The 16,318-nt window shown below is 51.5% G+C and overlaps 1 protein-coding gene across 2 annotated transcripts in view; it reads left to right on the top strand.

Moving 5' to 3' along the window:
* Positions 1-411: 411 nt before the first annotated feature.
* The window catches only part of PDE10A (phosphodiesterase 10A), a 608,599-nt gene continuing 592,692 nt past the window's right edge, over positions 412-16,318 (top strand). Inside the window, exon 1 of one of the 2 annotated variants that reach the window (XM_053222003.1) lies at positions 412-1,015. Coding sequence is in view for 1 of the 2 variants with exons in the window: in XM_053222001.1 (XP_053077976.1) it covers positions 2,159-2,267 (109 nt within the window). In the remaining variant the exon portion in view is untranslated. Of the gene's footprint in view, positions 1,016-1,104; positions 2,268-16,318 lie in introns of those variants that run through there. The other variant, XM_053222001.1, reaches the window with a different exon arrangement.

Below are 16,318 nucleotides of genomic sequence, written 5' to 3' on the forward strand. Positions count from 1 at the left end.
AGGCCCGAGCGGAGCGAGCCAGATACAAAGTGACAAGGGGCCGGGCGGGGGGGGGGGGCACTGCGGGGGCGTGTAAGAGGGGTGCAAGTCTGGCTGGAGACAGCACTATTTATATACTCCCGAGCTCCAGAACAAAGAGGGCTGGTCGGAGTCCCCCGCCCCCCAGCCCCAGAGCCTCCCCGGCCCCCTCCCCGGTGGCTTTGATTTCATTACCCCCCCCCCCCCCGGGGGCGGGCTGGCAGGTGCGGGGGTGGGAGCCGTCTCCGCGGGAGCAGCCTTGCCAAAGGTCCGGCTGCTGACGTCGGAGAGCGCCCGCTCCTGTCAATGAAGGCAGCGGCAGCCTGGGGACGGTCTGGCAACGAGGCTACAGACGTCATCGCCTCCTGTTGGACGCGGGGGGTGTCCGAGCAGCGGCTCCGGCTTAAAGGAAAACTCTCCAAGTTCCAGGCAGCCGCGGAGAGTCGTTCCTGAGAGCCCATGCACCCCCAGATGCCCAGTGTGCGCGGCACACGGGCTGGCACACGCGCGCGCGCACACACACACGCACACACACGCGCGCACACTCGCACTCCTGTTCTGCATAGATGTGTGGGTCCAAACTTGCGGCAGCACCGAGAGAATGGGCTGAGATGGACCGGTCCTCCTTGGCGCCTGGAGGGCTCAGCGCGGCTTCCCTCGACACCCCCAGATGGAAGGGAGGGAAAGAAGACCGTGACACCCCGTTTAGAGTTGTCCCCCCCTTTTCTGAGAAGATCGGCGCGAAAGCCGGGGTGCCCGAAGCCTTTGGAATATGCCTGCTTGGCGGAGCCGAAGCGAGCGTTCTTGGAGAGGTCCCGAACTTGGGCCACCGGCCTCGCCTGGCAACTCGTTTTGCGCAGTTTTCGTCGGAGCCCTGGACCCGCCGCGCTCCTGGCTGGCTGGCGCCGCCACCCCCACCTTTTCCCTCTTCCTTTTTCAAAGGCACGAACTTGAAATGAAGCGGAGACCAGGTCCGCGCCTCAGCACACTTTGGCGGGTAAGTTGATAGTTGCTTTTACCTATTATTTAACCCTTGGGAGTCCGGAAAAACTTCATTCGAACCTTTTCCCCGACTCTCCCCCCCCCCCCCGCCCCCCATCATTTCTGTCCATCCTCTTTGTCAGTGAGATGGGGCGCGAACGCGTCGTTTGGGAACACGGCTGCTCCGGAGGAGAGTGGCTCGCGGGAGGGGGGAGGACGAAGCCTGAGTCTGTAGAAGCCAGACTCAAGGCTGTGAGACTGCAGCCAACTCCGGGTGCTGAGTTGATTGCCTCCGGGCCACTGCCTGGCCCGAGTTTCCAGCCCCAAGTTCCCCGCGAAGGCTGCCCTCCAGCCCCGTGATGCCAGCCTGGCAGGTGCCGGGTGAAGCGGCCAAGAGGAGCTGCTGGTGTTCCAGCACCTTCCTTCCTCCCTTCTTGGCTTCCCCCTGGAGTTCTGGATGGGGGCAAATCCCCCTCCTCCTCTCTCCATCCCTCACCTCTGCTGCCACTCTCCTCTGCCCCCCCACCTCCCCCCCCCCCAGTCCCTTTCTCAAAAGCCTACGTGATGTCATCGGGAGGAGGGTTCGGAACCTCCAGCACCTGAAGGCATCACTGTATCGCACCCTGCAGCATTTGGTTTTCTTCATTCCACCCAATTTTCCTTGCAGTCCATGGAAAGCACCCCCCACCAAATATCACAAACAGTGTCCCCCCTCCCACCCCCCCCCCCACCGCTCTTTCATGAACGGACAGGGCCAGGGGTCCCAGTACAGGGAACCCCCCCTCCCCCTCCCAGATTAGGAAGAAATCAGCTGAGGGGCCCCGAGGAGCCTCTCCTCTCTGGGTGCTGAGCTCTCCTCCGCTCTCAGCTCACCCTTCTAGTGGAAAGAAGAAGAGGCAGGAGGAAGGAGAGAGCCGGCCGGTGCCAACAGCCCCCTAGACGTGGAGCTGCTCGGCTGAACGGAGGGATCTGTGCGCCAGTCCCTGCCTCCCCTGCCTCCCCTGCCTCCCCTGCCCTCCATCTCCCTCCCCGGTCTCTACTCCCCACCCCTTCCGTCGCGCTTGCTCCCCTCCACCTAACCCCACCTTCGCTCTCCTCTCTGAGGGGGGAGGGCCCGGGGTGAGGAAAGAAACCCCCGAAGCCCCAGTCCCGGGCAGAGATGTCGAAGAAACGCAAAGCCCTCGAGGGTGGAGGAGGTGGAGGAGAGTCCCCGAGCCCAGAGGAGGAGCCCAGTGCCCGGCCTGGGGGCCGAGGCAGCCCGGAGCAAGGTAGGGGGAGGGGGGAGGAGGAGAGGGAAGGAGGCGGCCGGCCGGGAAGCCTCTAGGAGTTGAGATCCTCTGCAGAACGCTCTAGCCCAGCTTCTCCGGCACAGCCTTCCGGGTCAAGGCAACTTGAGTAGACTTCTCTCCCCACATATGGGATTTTACTGGTGTCTTGAGGAAATTGGGGGTACGGTGGGATGAGCTGATTCAGCCGGTGCTGGAGGCCCAGACTGGGGAGAACTTGAAGCTCTGTGGAGAGCAAGGGAAGGTGGGGTGGGAGGGGAGAGAGCAGCAGGAGGCCGGGGAGGTGTGGGTTGGGGGCTGCCGACCCTTTCCAGGTCCTCTGCCTGCCCTGCTGTCGCGGGTGCTGGTGTGACCGGCTGTCCTGTGGACGTATGGGCTGCGTGGCTGCTCGTGTTGGACACCTGTGTCGAGAGGGTGGGGTGCCAGGGCTGTCCCTGAGTGTCTGTGGCCGGTGAGGGACAGCAGGGAGGATGTCGACTTCTTCCATGCTTCTCCAATCCAGGCAGGCTGAGGGTTGCGTCATGCTGAATCCTCACCCCTGCACAGGCAGGCCCTCTGCTTTCTCCTGAAGTTGGAGGGGAGGTTTGAAGCAAATTGGGTGACGTGTTGTGATTTCGAGGAGAGATGTTGTGATGAAAGCAGTTGGGTGCTCCTCTGCCTGGAATAATAGCAAGGACAAAGTGAAGAGGGCAGTTTCCTGTGGAAACAAAAGTAATACCTGGGCGTCTGGTCCCCACAGGAAAGAAACCCAAACAGACACCTTTCATTTCACCGAAAGCATCGGGGATTTGGAGGAAAGCAGGCCCCAAGGAGCCAGTCACGCCCGGTCTAGGCTGTCATTAAAATACAAAGGGAAGATGACCCCGGTGCAAATGTTTTGCTGTCGGTTAAGCTGTGGAAGAGGACAGGGGGCGTGACCTGAATCGAGGCAGGTGGAGGGGTTGTTTTGAGCGATGGCTTTGCTTTCCAGAACTCAGCTTTGTGGTCTTGGTCGGCGGCAGGCGCAGGTCTGAGCAGAGCACCGGGAGACATGGGCGTGCGTCTCCAAGATGGGAGTCGATGGCTCTTCTCCCTTGACGTCATAAGAAACACAGAGTCACCAAAGTCCTTCCTGCGCACGAGACCCGAATCTCTGGGCCCACTGGGGACCTTTTGCACGGCTTGTGTGCATTTTAAAGCAGAGGTTGGGTGTTGGCCATCCCTGGACAGCGCGTCTGGGATTTAATAGAAATAGGTGAGAGCATATTGTTGTCCGCTTACCTGGAAACGGGTTGCATTTTCGTGACTGCCCATGTTTTGACTTTATTTGCTCAGTTATGATCTTAGAGCAAAAGTCAGTACGTTTCTTACATTCGTTTTGCTGGAAAACTGGCATTTGGTAAGAAGTGCAAATGTGGCAAATGACTGGATCTGAGTGGTCGGTGGTTTTCCGTCTTTGAGGAGAATAATTTGGTATCACCTTGGGTATCTGACAAATTCATCAGTTGTGTACCCGGCATCCGGGTTTGACCTGAGGGTTACTCTCAAAGATACATAGCATGTTCTTCTGGTGAAGCTGCTAGTGACGTCCATGGGAAATGACATCATTATCATGGCAAATAACAACATGGGGGCATTTTACAGCGTTTTACTAATTGACGAATACATGTCTTCCAGTTGTAAAATAAATACGAGTTGTATCTTCACAGACGCGTCTCGTCTTTTTTTGTTGAAACGCATGGTTTTAGCATTTAAAAAGGTAGGCTGTGGAGGTCCTGTACTAACAGCAAATAATTTCTACATTCCTTTGCTGGGAATATTTTGCAGGTTGGGACCGGGAACAGAACGCATCCATATTACTCCGAGATTACAATAATTTTGGAATGACCTGTTCTACAGATTGGTTTTGTTTTAGGGCTTAAAAATCTCTAATGATTTTACCGTATCCTTTGTATTTGGCAAATAAAAAATGCCACTTGATAATTGCCTGCGAGTATGTAACTGTAGAAACCATTAAGAGTGTAAACATTCAACTACTGTATTACTGTGAATGCGTTTCTTTGGGAAATGGTAGCCGGGCACACGCCCCAGGTGGGGGAAACATATCTTCTGCCTATATGGTAGAGTTTATGGCTGTGCACCCCTTGACAGTGGGAGATGGGGAGGCCGGGAGAAAACGGGTGTGAGCCACGCGTGATGCGCGTGCGCTGAAATGTGCAAAGACCCTCACCCCCGTGGTTAAGGAACTGGATGTCCTCCACCTCCGCACTCAGTGCTGCTGTTCTTGTCTTTTCCTTTGGACCTCTTGGCCAAAGTTGACAGTGTGCACACGGAAGAATAGAGAAAAATATTTACATCCGTCTTGCTGACCTTGACTATCAGAAGGGGCTTCTGTTAAAAGTTTCCACAACTCGGAAGGCCAGTGTGTTTGTTCATTTTAACCATTGAGAGCATATGATATAGCATGTGGTAAGTTAAGGCGATTGGAAATTAAATTCCAGTGGTAGGCATGGATTACAAGACCATCTGTCAGCAGGGTGCATTGATCCAAAGTTTTAAATAGCTGGTAAGCACACAGGCTACCTGGAGAGAGTGTGGTGGGACCTTTGAATGTAGGAACAAACATCCATTGTGCCTTTTCCTGCCCTCACCTCTCACCGGTCTATGCCAGGTGCACACGGTTCCCAGGCCTGGCTGGGAGGTGTGGGTATTTTCCCGGTTGTTGTGTTCGAATGGCTCCTGCCCCCTTGATAGTGTCTCTAAAGGAGATTCCTTATGGGGATGCAGGCAAGGTCGTAAACGGGTCATGGTGAAGGCACATGGAAGGCTTTGGTTTTCTCCCTGACTGTGATCGCGCCATCCTATTTCATTTAGCTGAGTAAACAGGAGAAGGAAGTGCATTGTCCTAGCGTTGGCTGAACATTTCTTTGCATGCCCATTGAAATTATTTGACATGCATGCGTGCGTGTGCACTCGCACGCACATGTGCCTGGCGTGTGTGTGTGTGTGTGCACGCACGCACTAAAATCACGGTCAGGATATAGTCCTCTCGTGGATCCCAGCTGGCCCTGTGTCCAACACGTGTTCGGATTATACTGATGAAAGATGTTTGCATACAATGTTAACTTTGTAAAGTTTTGTCTTTCCAACTAAGAGAAGTTTGGTGTGCGGGTAGACAGTGCCAGCCCACAGTTTTTGTTTTACTGTGCTTGTACTTTTCTTTTTTTTTTTTAATTTTTTTTAACGTTTATTTAGTTTTAAGACAGAGAGAGACAGAGTATGAACGGGGGAGGGTCAGAGAGAGAGGGAGACCCAGAATCCGAAGCAGGCTCCAGGCTCTGAGCAGTCAGCATAGAGCGCGACCCGGGGCTCGAACCCACAAACCGTGAGATCATGACCTGAGCTGAAGTTCGATGCCTAACCGACTGAGCCACCCAGGCGCCCTGTACTTTTCTTGGTTGCTCTGAACTTCTATCCAAGACCACGTCCCATTGTTCAGTTAGCTGTGAAGATGATGGCTGTGTTGAAGGCTGCACGGGAAGAGTCTCTGATGAAAACACTGAATAAGTTTATTGATTGATCTCATTCCACGGGCGGATACTCTTAGTTTCCCACTCTCTTCGCATTCTCTTTATGGTAGTTTCTTTCCGAGGAATTACTGTCTGCTTAGAAACTGGTTTGACCACAGGACATTTCATCAGGCACCCTGCCCTGAGACACAGCAGGAGGCCCTGTTTGCCCAGCTTTGTCCTGGTGGGAAGTCTACCTTCCTGGCCCTGTAGGCTCCCCGAGTCTGTCTTCCTGTCTGCGTCCTCATTGTTCTGCAGCGTTTCGTCTTCTAGTTTTTGCTCTTTTTTTCTTTTAGGATGATATTTGGATGAAAATGATGTCCACTGTTCACTATTGCATTCCCTTTAAAAATAAGTAGTTTCTATTTTTGATGAAATTGGTTAAGACCCCATCTGGCACAGTTTTCCAGATTCCCGCCACGGCAGAGTCTCCTGAAGGGGGGGGGGGGCTCTGTGTAGAGGGGAAGCAGGGCAGGTTTGCACAGGACTATGGTCTACTCATATTTTACACTCCCCAGACTTCCTGAGCTGTGGGAAACCATCTACGGGCAGCTATTCCTTCATCTGATGAGTTAATGACTGAACCAAACATGTTACTTCCTCCGTGTACCTTTTTGACATCACAAAGGCATTCGGGTTTTGTGGCTTCTCTGTGTCACTAATGGATCGTGGGTTTTGGGGGGGCATCTGGAACTGGAGGCAGGGGGAGTATTATCAATTCTCTGGCTCTAAAACTCAGAAGGTAAATAAACATCTAGGTTCGTAGCTGCCTTGCATCTCCATGACCCCCAAAACTAGTTGGAATGACTTTTTTCCTAACAGATCAATTTCTAAAAAATAATTGATGAGACTGTTTTATTATGAGAAAAACTCTCTTAAAGGGTGATTTATAATCATTAGTAAAAAAGAAGTGGTTATGACCTCTGGACCAAGAATTGATGTTAAAGAACATTCTTACAGAGGTTTGATAGCAAAGAGCGACAGTTGAGACGACTTTTCAGTTCCGTTAGTTTCTCTGGCTCCCAGCAGAGAGGCCAGTGTGGTGCAGGCGGTGCCACAGAGGATGCAGGAGAGAGGGGAGTCAGGGAAAGGGATGTTCAAGGGTGCAGAGTGGAGTCCAAGAGTCCGTGCTCAGTTGGGCCAGAAAGGAAATTACACGTGTCTGGAAACAGACACGTGTCTGTTTCCTCCTCCTAACTTTGGAAGGTTGAATTGGATGACCCTGGGGGGGTGGGGTGGGGGTCAGACCTCTAAGACTTTGGTTATGGTTGCGTGAAGAAATGGACAAATTGTACCGACTCCGGACTCAGTGGTAACTCACAAAGGAGGCTGTGCAATGAGAAAAGCGGTAATTCACACGCATAAACAACAATGGCTTATAGAGTGTAAGTGTTGTGTAACTTCATTATGAAGGTCCGGAGAATAGGGGGAAGAGTGATTTGTTGTAACATCCAAGGAAAGTCCTCTGTCAGCTGTTAGTGTGGTCATCTGTCCTACCCGCTGCTTAATATTAAGCTCTTTTCTTGACCATTTCCTCCAGTTTTTGTTATTTTCCGTCTGATCGTCAGGTTTCTGAAGTCATTGCTATTTAGTTGTCTGAAATGCAATGCAAAGGAATTTCAGAGTGGCATTGAAATTCTGCCAATGGCAGGATTTCATGGAGTCACTGAGAGTGACGCTGGGGCCAGCCTCACGCGTGTGCTAAGCCGTTGAAAATAGGGTTAGACTTTCATCAGAAGAAAGAAAATCAACAAGGATTATCCAATGTTCCTGCTACTGTATATTTTATCCCATTTTATTCTGTTTGTCAGACATCTTCGGATTTAGCACTGGGCCAGTGCTAAGTGCTGGCCATACAGGGTCCTTGAGAATGGGCATGACCTTGGGGTTAGGGTCAGGGTCATCACTGGGCGATGAGATGTTTACGTCCTAGGAAAAAATGCTCTCTGAAGTTTTCTTATTTTGCTCACTTTTTTTTTTTTTATGGCCTGCCTGTCTCTCCCTAGGAAAATGTGTTTTTCATAAAGGTAGAAGGTTCTGTTTGTTTGCTTGTTTGTTTGTTTGTTTTTTACAGTGTACTTCTAGAAGATAGAATAAAGCCTGGCAACATTCAGTGCTCTGAAATATTTGCTGAATGAACGTGTAGATGAATGATTGCACTCCCTTTTTCATGGAACTTTTCTGCGGATGTAGGATGCACAGAATGTACTACAGAAAGAGGCAAAGGAGGACTTTTAGGGGAGCCCCTAGATGGACTCCGTGTCCTCAGCTCTCCCTTGAGGCTCCTCGCAGGTACAGGTGGTGAAATCCGAAGAGGAGGAAGTACAGAGCAAGGGGTTTTCAGGAAGGTTCTGGAACCGCACACGGACTTGAGGGACAGTCACGGGGAGAAGGGTGGGACCCACAGTCTTGGACTTGGCTCCTTGCATCATCCATTCCCCCAGATAACGAGGCCAAGGCCAGGTGAGATCCTCCGCCCCAGAGCAGAGAGCCTGCTGGCCCAGCCAAAATAGGAACTAGTCCGGAGATGGAATTCCTCATTCTTGCACAGTGAGACGGGCGGGGTCTCTTTCTCTAAGAGGGCAGGACACGAGATGGTGCATCAAACAGGACAGCCACCCCTACCCCTGCCCCTTCTCCCAGCAGGAAATCACCAGCACTAATTTGGTTCTCTAGTAGAATCAGGCACAAACACTCTCCTTTGGCATGAAGGTCGGCCCCACGGGTGTCCTAAAGGAGACCCAGGGAGATCATGGAGGAGCCCGTGGTTTGTCAACTCACAATAGCGACGCACAGGGAGGCCTTAATATCGGCGTTCACCTCATTCCTGCCTTCCGGGTACCGCACCTTGCCGCTAAGAGGACAAGTACCTTCCAAGAGTGCTTACGAAGCTTCCTCTTCTGAGGGCTCCTTTCTCCGCTCCGTGTCTCTCTGTGGCAACTTGAAGCATCCGTGGATCCCCTCGGAGTTGCTGTCTCCTCCGTGAGGCCAGGGCCATCTCCCCCAGTGGTGGCACCTTCCCCTCCTGAGTCTGGAGCTCCGGTGGGGTCCCAGGCGCTGCCCACGTCCCGTGTGGCTTGGGGACCGGTTCAATAGTGTTCAGACGCTTCTTCCTTCCATTGGCCTGAAAGATTCTAGAGAAGAGGGAAACGCTGTAGAGTCATGAGTTATCACTTGGCAAATATGTACGCACGGGGGGCGGGGTGGGGGGGCAACTCGAAGAAACAAAACCTTACAAATGTGCACTGATGAGCTGCTCTGCACGAATTACTAGTGATGGTCTATACACGGCATGGGAAAGCAATTTCAAAATTGCCGTAAACCTTTATAACGTTATTTAAGAATTAATTAAAAATGTAATAGGCTGAATCAAGTAGTGTGCTGGAGGTGATAGAAAATACCAGAACTTGTTTTGCTTCGATGACTTCTTTACGAGGCAGATAATACATAGGCAAGCATGCTTAAGTTTTGTCAAGAAATTTTGTCGTGTTACCGAAGAAGGGAATTGACCGGATAGCCAAGAGGAGGGATTACGATAAAGAACAAACACCTTGCATGGACAACCGGGGTGCTATGTTTGCAAATAAGCAATGCTGAGTCATTCCACACACATGCGGGCATTCCTGGCGATGATGGGTCTTCTCCCCGCCCCATCATCAGCCTGTCCTCTGCCCTCACCCAGTGTTTCTCAGATGGTGGGTAGTAACCTACTTGGGAGTCACAAAACCTATTTTTGGTGAATCCCAACCAGATTTGTAAGAACAATGGAATGGGGAGAGGGCAAGGGAGAGGAGGAGGGGGGGCAGAAGGGGATGGGGAAGTGGGGAAAAGGAAGGGGAGGGGAGGAGAGGGGGAGGAGGGGGAGGGGAGGGAGGGGAGGGGAAGGACAAGGAGAGCTAGAGGGTCCAGCAGAATGGGCAGGTATTATTTAGTGGCCTGTGTGTATATTTGGTGTATTGTAAGAATACGTTTCTTCCTAGGAGTTGAAAAAGGAACAAAATCGCTGGTCTAGACCATATTTGGCAACTCCCTTAGTGACAGTGGTCCCACAGCTCCAGAATTGTTGTGGCCTCTTGGTGAAAAACAGTAAATTAAAGCCAAGTCTCTTTGGACAAAGGGTTGTGACCCGGAGGGCCCTGTGCTTTGGGAATGCGTTAACGGGGCGGCATCTACGAGGCCTCTGCCCACCCTGGTCTGTCACATCGCTGACCAAGGCAGCCCTGCCCCGCGCCACTTCCAGGGTGGCTCCAAGATTGTGCATCGAAGGTTGTTTCCATGTGAGGCTGTGGCTCCCCAGCTAGATTGAAAAGAATATATATATTAAGAGCCCGATCAACTCATCATTCCTGTTTTTCTTCCAGGGATGGGCACAGAGTAGGTAGACGGCAAATGACTTTACATTAACATCTGAGACAGGAACCCACGCGTTGGAACCCAGCATGGGGAGAGGGAGGAGGAAAGGAACCAGGAAGACAGATGAGAAGGTCCAGGGCGGATCGGAGCAGTCGGTGTGAACCCTTCCCCCCCAGGCAGGTGTCAGTCCCCACCGGGAGCCAGAGTCCTCGATTCCCCGAGGAGCAAAAACAGCTTCACCGTCCACCGCAGAGCGAAAGGCACACTGTCCTCTCTAAAACCATTTCTGTGCTCTTGAAAACTTGTCACATCTGGTTCTCAATCTATATGTGCTTGGGGAGTATTTACCTTTTCTTTATTTTTTTCGAGTGAGAGTCCTTTAGGCTTCCACTGATACAGAACGTAGGTTTTCACGCCCTCAAACCCCAGGAGGCTGGACTTTAGCCCCCGGTATTTACGCCATGGGTACATTTTCAGGGATCACTTGTTATTTTATGCTTTAAAATGTTTCAAGTTAAATGCAGTGGGTACATACAGTTCTTTACTTTTCCACTTCAAGTGCCGAAATCTGGCTAGTCTAGGTTTGATAGGTAAAGAGGTAAAATAACGAAATAAATAAAGAAAAGCTTTGTGGCTGCCCACACACGCCAATCTGCAGAAATTAATGCCAAATAATCTTTGGAAATGTGTGGAACAGCCGTGGTTGTCAGAACCCGGGTCTGATGATTGAGACTTTCTGGCTCTCTTTTTAAAACTTAGAGGCAGTACATTACTGGTGTTTTACTCCCTTTCCACCCCACTTGGTTCTTAACTGATGAGGCCCCAGTAACAATCTGGGTGTGAGTTCGGATCGAGAGAGGGAAAAGAGAACGAGTTCACTGTCACACAGTCTCATGCCTCCTGTGCACAAAGTACCAACCCCCTGGCTACTGGTGGCCAGGGGAGCATTTTTCCCAGCCCTTAAGGAATTTTCAGTCTTTACAGGAAGATAAGAATGTGTAACACCAGCCCTTAAGTGAGCCGTCTCATGGAAGCCATCCAAAGTTTAGAAGAGATGTTTTCAGACCAGCCCTCCCTGAAGCCGGGCCCGCTGAAAATTCTTGTTCCGGCCATATTTGCGTCCACATGCTATCTTTGTTGCTGTAATTTTTTAAATTTTTTGTTTTAATTTTTTAAAATATCTATTTATTTTTGAGGGAGGGAGAGAGAGAGAGAGAGAGAGAGAGAGAGCGAGCATGAGCCAGGGGAGGGGCAGAGAGAGACACACACACAGAATCCGAAGCAGGCTCCAGGCTCCGAGCTGTCAGCACAGAGCCCCCCATGGGGCTCCAACCCACGAACTGTGAAATCATGACCTGAGCCAAAGTCAGACGCTTAACCGACTGAGACATCCAAGCGCCCCTAAAATTTGCTGTTGAATAAAAAGTAAATGTAATTTGTAAAAATTGGAAAGACACAAAAGGTATATAATTTAAAATGTCTGCTTTTTTGGCGGTTAGTAGTATTTCCCACTTTGCTTCATCTGGATCCTGCCTGTTTCCTCTAAATTTATTCTTAAGTATGGTCTTATAAATGGAATTATTTTTCCCATTAATTTTTTTAGACTAGTTTCTTGTGTGTGGTGAATGCTATTTTTATAAACCGCTTCTGATTTTTTTTCAATGTTTATTTATTTTGAGAGAAAGAGTGTGTGTGTGTGCATGAGACCAGGGCAGGGGCAGAGAGAGATGGAGAGAGAGAATCCCAAGCAGGGTCCTCGCTATCAGCACAGAGCCCAACTCGGGGCTCGATCGCAGGAACTTTGAGTCCGTGACCTGAGCCGAAATCAAGAGTCTGACGCTTAACCGACTGAGTCACCCGGGTGCCCCTGTAAACTGCTTTTTAAATCTTGACACGATCTCAAACTTACAGAAAAGTTGAAGTACAGTAGAAAGGCTTTCTTTAACCGGAACCATCACCCTGACCATTTTAGTGTGCACTTTCTACAAACCAGAGCTGGCTTTTACACGAATGCGATACAACCATCAAAAACTAGAACCAAACATTGGTCTCTCATTGCCATCTAACCTCCAGACCCCGCTCACATTTTCTAGCAGTTCTAATAATATCCTTAATAGCAAAGGGTCAGGTCCAGACCTACCTGTGCATTTGTCTTCTCTTTAGTCTCCTTCGGTCTGGAGCTGTTTGAAAGACTTTTATCGCTTTGGTGTTTAAAAATTTCTTTTTTATGTTTATTTAGTTTTTGAGAGAGACAGACGGAGCACGAGTGGTGGAGGGACAGGGAGAGAGGGAGACACAGAATAGGAAGCAGGCTCCAGGCTCTGAGCCGTCAGCACAGAGCCCGACGTGGGGCTCGAACTCGCGAACCAGGAGATCATGGGCTGAGCTGAACTCAGACGCTCAACGGACTGAGCCACCCAGGCGCCCTGCCTTGGTGTTTTTAAAGATAACGAGTAAGGTGTTTTGCAGAATGTCTCTTGGTTTGAGTTAGTTCTGATGTGTGCTCAAGGTAGATCCAGGCTCTGCCCTGCCGGGAGGAACATCACAGAAACCATGCTGTGTTCCTCTTACTGTGTTTTGACAGGTGGCCCCGGAATTAGAGTTACCCTGTAACTGACGACGTCCACCTTGACCGCTCGATCTCTTGTTTAGGGTAGCGTGTTCCAGTTTTCTCCGTCGCAAAGTTACACATCCCCTCTCCCCTCCATTCTGAGCAGTAAGGAATTGTGGGAAGGTACTTCGATCCTGCAAATACTCTTTTCCTTTTCAAACTCCTTCCTTTTCCACTCATTCACTTGTTGATATACATGAGTTTGAAGTCTTGGTCTCTTACAGGTCATCATGCATTACAGCCATTATTATTTTGAAGCTCATGTCGTCCTAGATTTGGCTAGCGCAGGCTGCCTCAAGGTCACCTCTGTGCCTTTGGGCACACACACGTCCACCTCACGTCTTGATCTCTTTCTGTGTATCTCGCTATGTAGAGAGACTGAGACATACACACCTGTATAAACACGTTCACATCTGTAGTCTTTCCTATATTTATCTGTATTCAGAACCGGGAGTTCTTACCAACACTTCCGTTCCAAACCACTGTTTCAGGGCGCGTTCTAGATTTTTCCTTTCCCACTCTCTTCTCTGATAGCGAGACACCCGGCTGGCTGTATCTACACCCATGCTAGCTGATGAACTTTCTCCCCTCACTGCTGCCCTCGCTTCCCCGTGGGGACACGTGCCACACACATCCTGGCTGCACCTCGAAGATCCAGTCCAGCATAGCACTGCCCTTGGCCTTGGCCAAGCTGCCTGTCTGGCCCCGTCTAACGGCCTGAGGACTGAATTATTCAGAAATGAGAAAAGGAAGAGAAAGACGGAGAGGGACGAAGGATATTTGCATGCTGATTTTGTGCTCTGCTACCTTGCTGACTCTTGTGTCGTTTATATTTGTTGTTCGATTATTTTTTCAAGCGTCCCAGGTAGTCAGATACAAATAATGGTGATTTGAGCTTCCCTTCCCACGTGTGATGCCTTTATCTTCCTCATCTGACTGCACTGCCTGATACTTCCGGAATGTCATTAAAAAATGCTGATAAAGACTGTGGGGCTGCGTCTTTTGTTTTCGCACAGACCGAGTTGCTGGCCTTTGGGTAGAGACAGGGAAACCTCATCGGGGTGATTATTCCTAAATGCAAACCCGATCACATCACACGCCTGTATCCAACCGTGAGCGGGATTCCCACGGACCACCGTAAAACTCCCTTCACACCCCGGGCTTCACCTCCTTCCCCAGCTTTGCCTCAGGGCTTCTGATAACAGTTTCATTGAGAGTGGACGTTGGAGGTAGACTTTTTGTCACGTGACTTTCTACTTCTGATGCATATATTCATATGAGTTTTTACTTTTGATCTTTTAATCGCTTCAAAACACTTAAAAATGTTCTTTAACGTTTATTTAGTTTTGAGACACAGAGAGACAGAGCGTGAGCAAGGGTGGGGCAGAGAGAGAGGGAGACACAGAATCGAAAGCAGGTGCCAGGCTCTGAGCCATCAGCACAGAGCCCGACGCGGGGCTTGAACGCACGAACCGTGAGATTATGAAGTCGGACGCTCAACCGACTGAGCCCCCCAGGTGCCCCATTGCTTCAAAACGTTTTAAAGCTCCTCGTTCACAAGGAAGCCCCCGATTAGGTATGACTGAGGTTTCCCACGCCACCTGGTCAGGCCAGGTGACCTAGACAATCCCTGCGACTCGGTCCCTCTCTCCCTGTCTGCCACGACACCTCACCACGGTAGACACCTTGGCGTGGTGCGTCTGATTCTGCTCTTCCTTGGCCAAAAAGTTATCGGTATCTTTGACCCATTTTCTGCACAGGTCTTTGGGTAGGAAACAGCTACCGTGGCAGAGGGTCATGTGACAGATCTTACTGTCATCTGGGCGTGTTAATAAGGCTTTCTGCCTACGCTTCACCACTGGGAATGACTCCGTCCCACGTGCCCGGATAGGCTTGGATCTGGATGTTTTATAAAATACGAGTGTGCATTTGTTTTATGGAAGCCTGGCTTTCGTGCTCGTACACCCTGTAAATCCCCCCGCGACTGTCACGCCTCTTGGTGAGTCATCTTTGCCTTGTGCGTGTCTCCGATGCCTTCTTCAGAGCAGACGTCTGCTGCTCCTTCTCCGTCATTTCCGTCGGATGAGGGACATTGTCACAGATCAGCCCACTTTGTTTCGGTCTTTTGGTGCTACTTTCCCATAGCTTTTGGGTGACTGCTATTCTGTTTTCCCACAGGGTCCTCTGACCTGGGATTTCCGTGTTGGGTGCCCGGACCGCTAAGCGTCTGTGCCCGGATTCCCCTTGGTGTGTTTGACACTCACATACACATTACATATTTGGGGGAGGTGAGCAGAGCAGGATTTCGGGGAATGCTATCGTGACACCTAGGAGGGGACAGACTTTGTGGATAAAACAGCCACCCACCCGTTTACCCATTTAAGGAAACCCAGGGATCCTTCATCATTTCACCTGTGCACAAGTGCGTACCAGCTGATCAGAGAGCGCGATCGCTGGGCTTTCTCCGGGGCAGAGCTGGAGCCCGGGCCCGACCATGAAAACAGAGGCATCGTTTCTCGGGGAAAACGCCCCTGATGTTTCTCTTTCTTCTGCCTCTCGTGTCTCTGCGATGTCACAGAGGGCGCAACCCCAGAGGAAAGGTGGGCTCCAGACGAGGGAGCCGCCCCGCCTCCGTTTTGATACACCTGCGGGAGCTGCCTCCAGAGCTCCACGCAGCGCCGCGCTCCCACGTTCGGTCCCCTACACCTGCACCTGCCTTTGTGCCGCGCACTCTGCAGTTCACCTTGTGTCTGCCCGGAGCAGCTGCACCCCCCCCCCCCCCCACCCCACGCCATTCACCGAGCCGCCCAGCCCGGAAACCTCGGGTCGTCCCTCTTCGTGACGATCGTGTAAGTTCTGAGTCCTCGGCACCTCCGTCCTCCGGGCACTTACACCGTCCCCGCTGCTGCCGCCCTAGTTCTGTCCCTCATCCTCTCTCACCCGGAAGACCCGGGTCCCAGCCCGGGTGCACCCGCTTCTTGTCCGCACTCTGCACGGCCGGACAGGGCGTTCTCAAATGAAGGCCGTCCGTATGGTGCCCTTGTGAACCCTGCGGTGGCCGGTCTCCGGGGTCGAGTTCGGCAAACGGGTCCTTCATCCGCCCTCCTCCCCCACCTCCTCGCTGACCGCCTCCGTCCCAGTCACACGTCCCAGACCCCCCGGGCGCTGGGGCCACGTCTCTGTCCCGCCGCCTCTGCCTCTCCCGCAAAACAGCCTCCCCTTTACAAAGTGTTCCCTCTGTTTTCCGGTCCTTCCTACGTCTTACCAGCGTTCCTAAGACATTCCTCTGCTGATTGCGTGTGTGGATCTGCGTGTCCAGAACAAAACAGATGCCGAAGAAATACTTGAGCTGTTATTTCATTCGCACATCTGTCTAGTGATTATTTGCGTACAAGGCCGCCCCCCTTCCGAACTGGGCACTGCTTGATAATAGGGACCGTGTCTTACACAGTTGTGGATCCCTCGTGCCCAGCACGGCTGGCACCTAAGTGTGCTGTGCGTCTTTGGTGACGAGAGGGAGG

This window comes from Acinonyx jubatus, chromosome B2 (genome assembly GCF_027475565.1).
Source record: "Acinonyx jubatus isolate Ajub_Pintada_27869175 chromosome B2, VMU_Ajub_asm_v1.0, whole genome shotgun sequence".
Lineage (NCBI taxonomy): Eukaryota > Metazoa > Chordata > Mammalia > Carnivora > Felidae > Acinonyx > Acinonyx jubatus.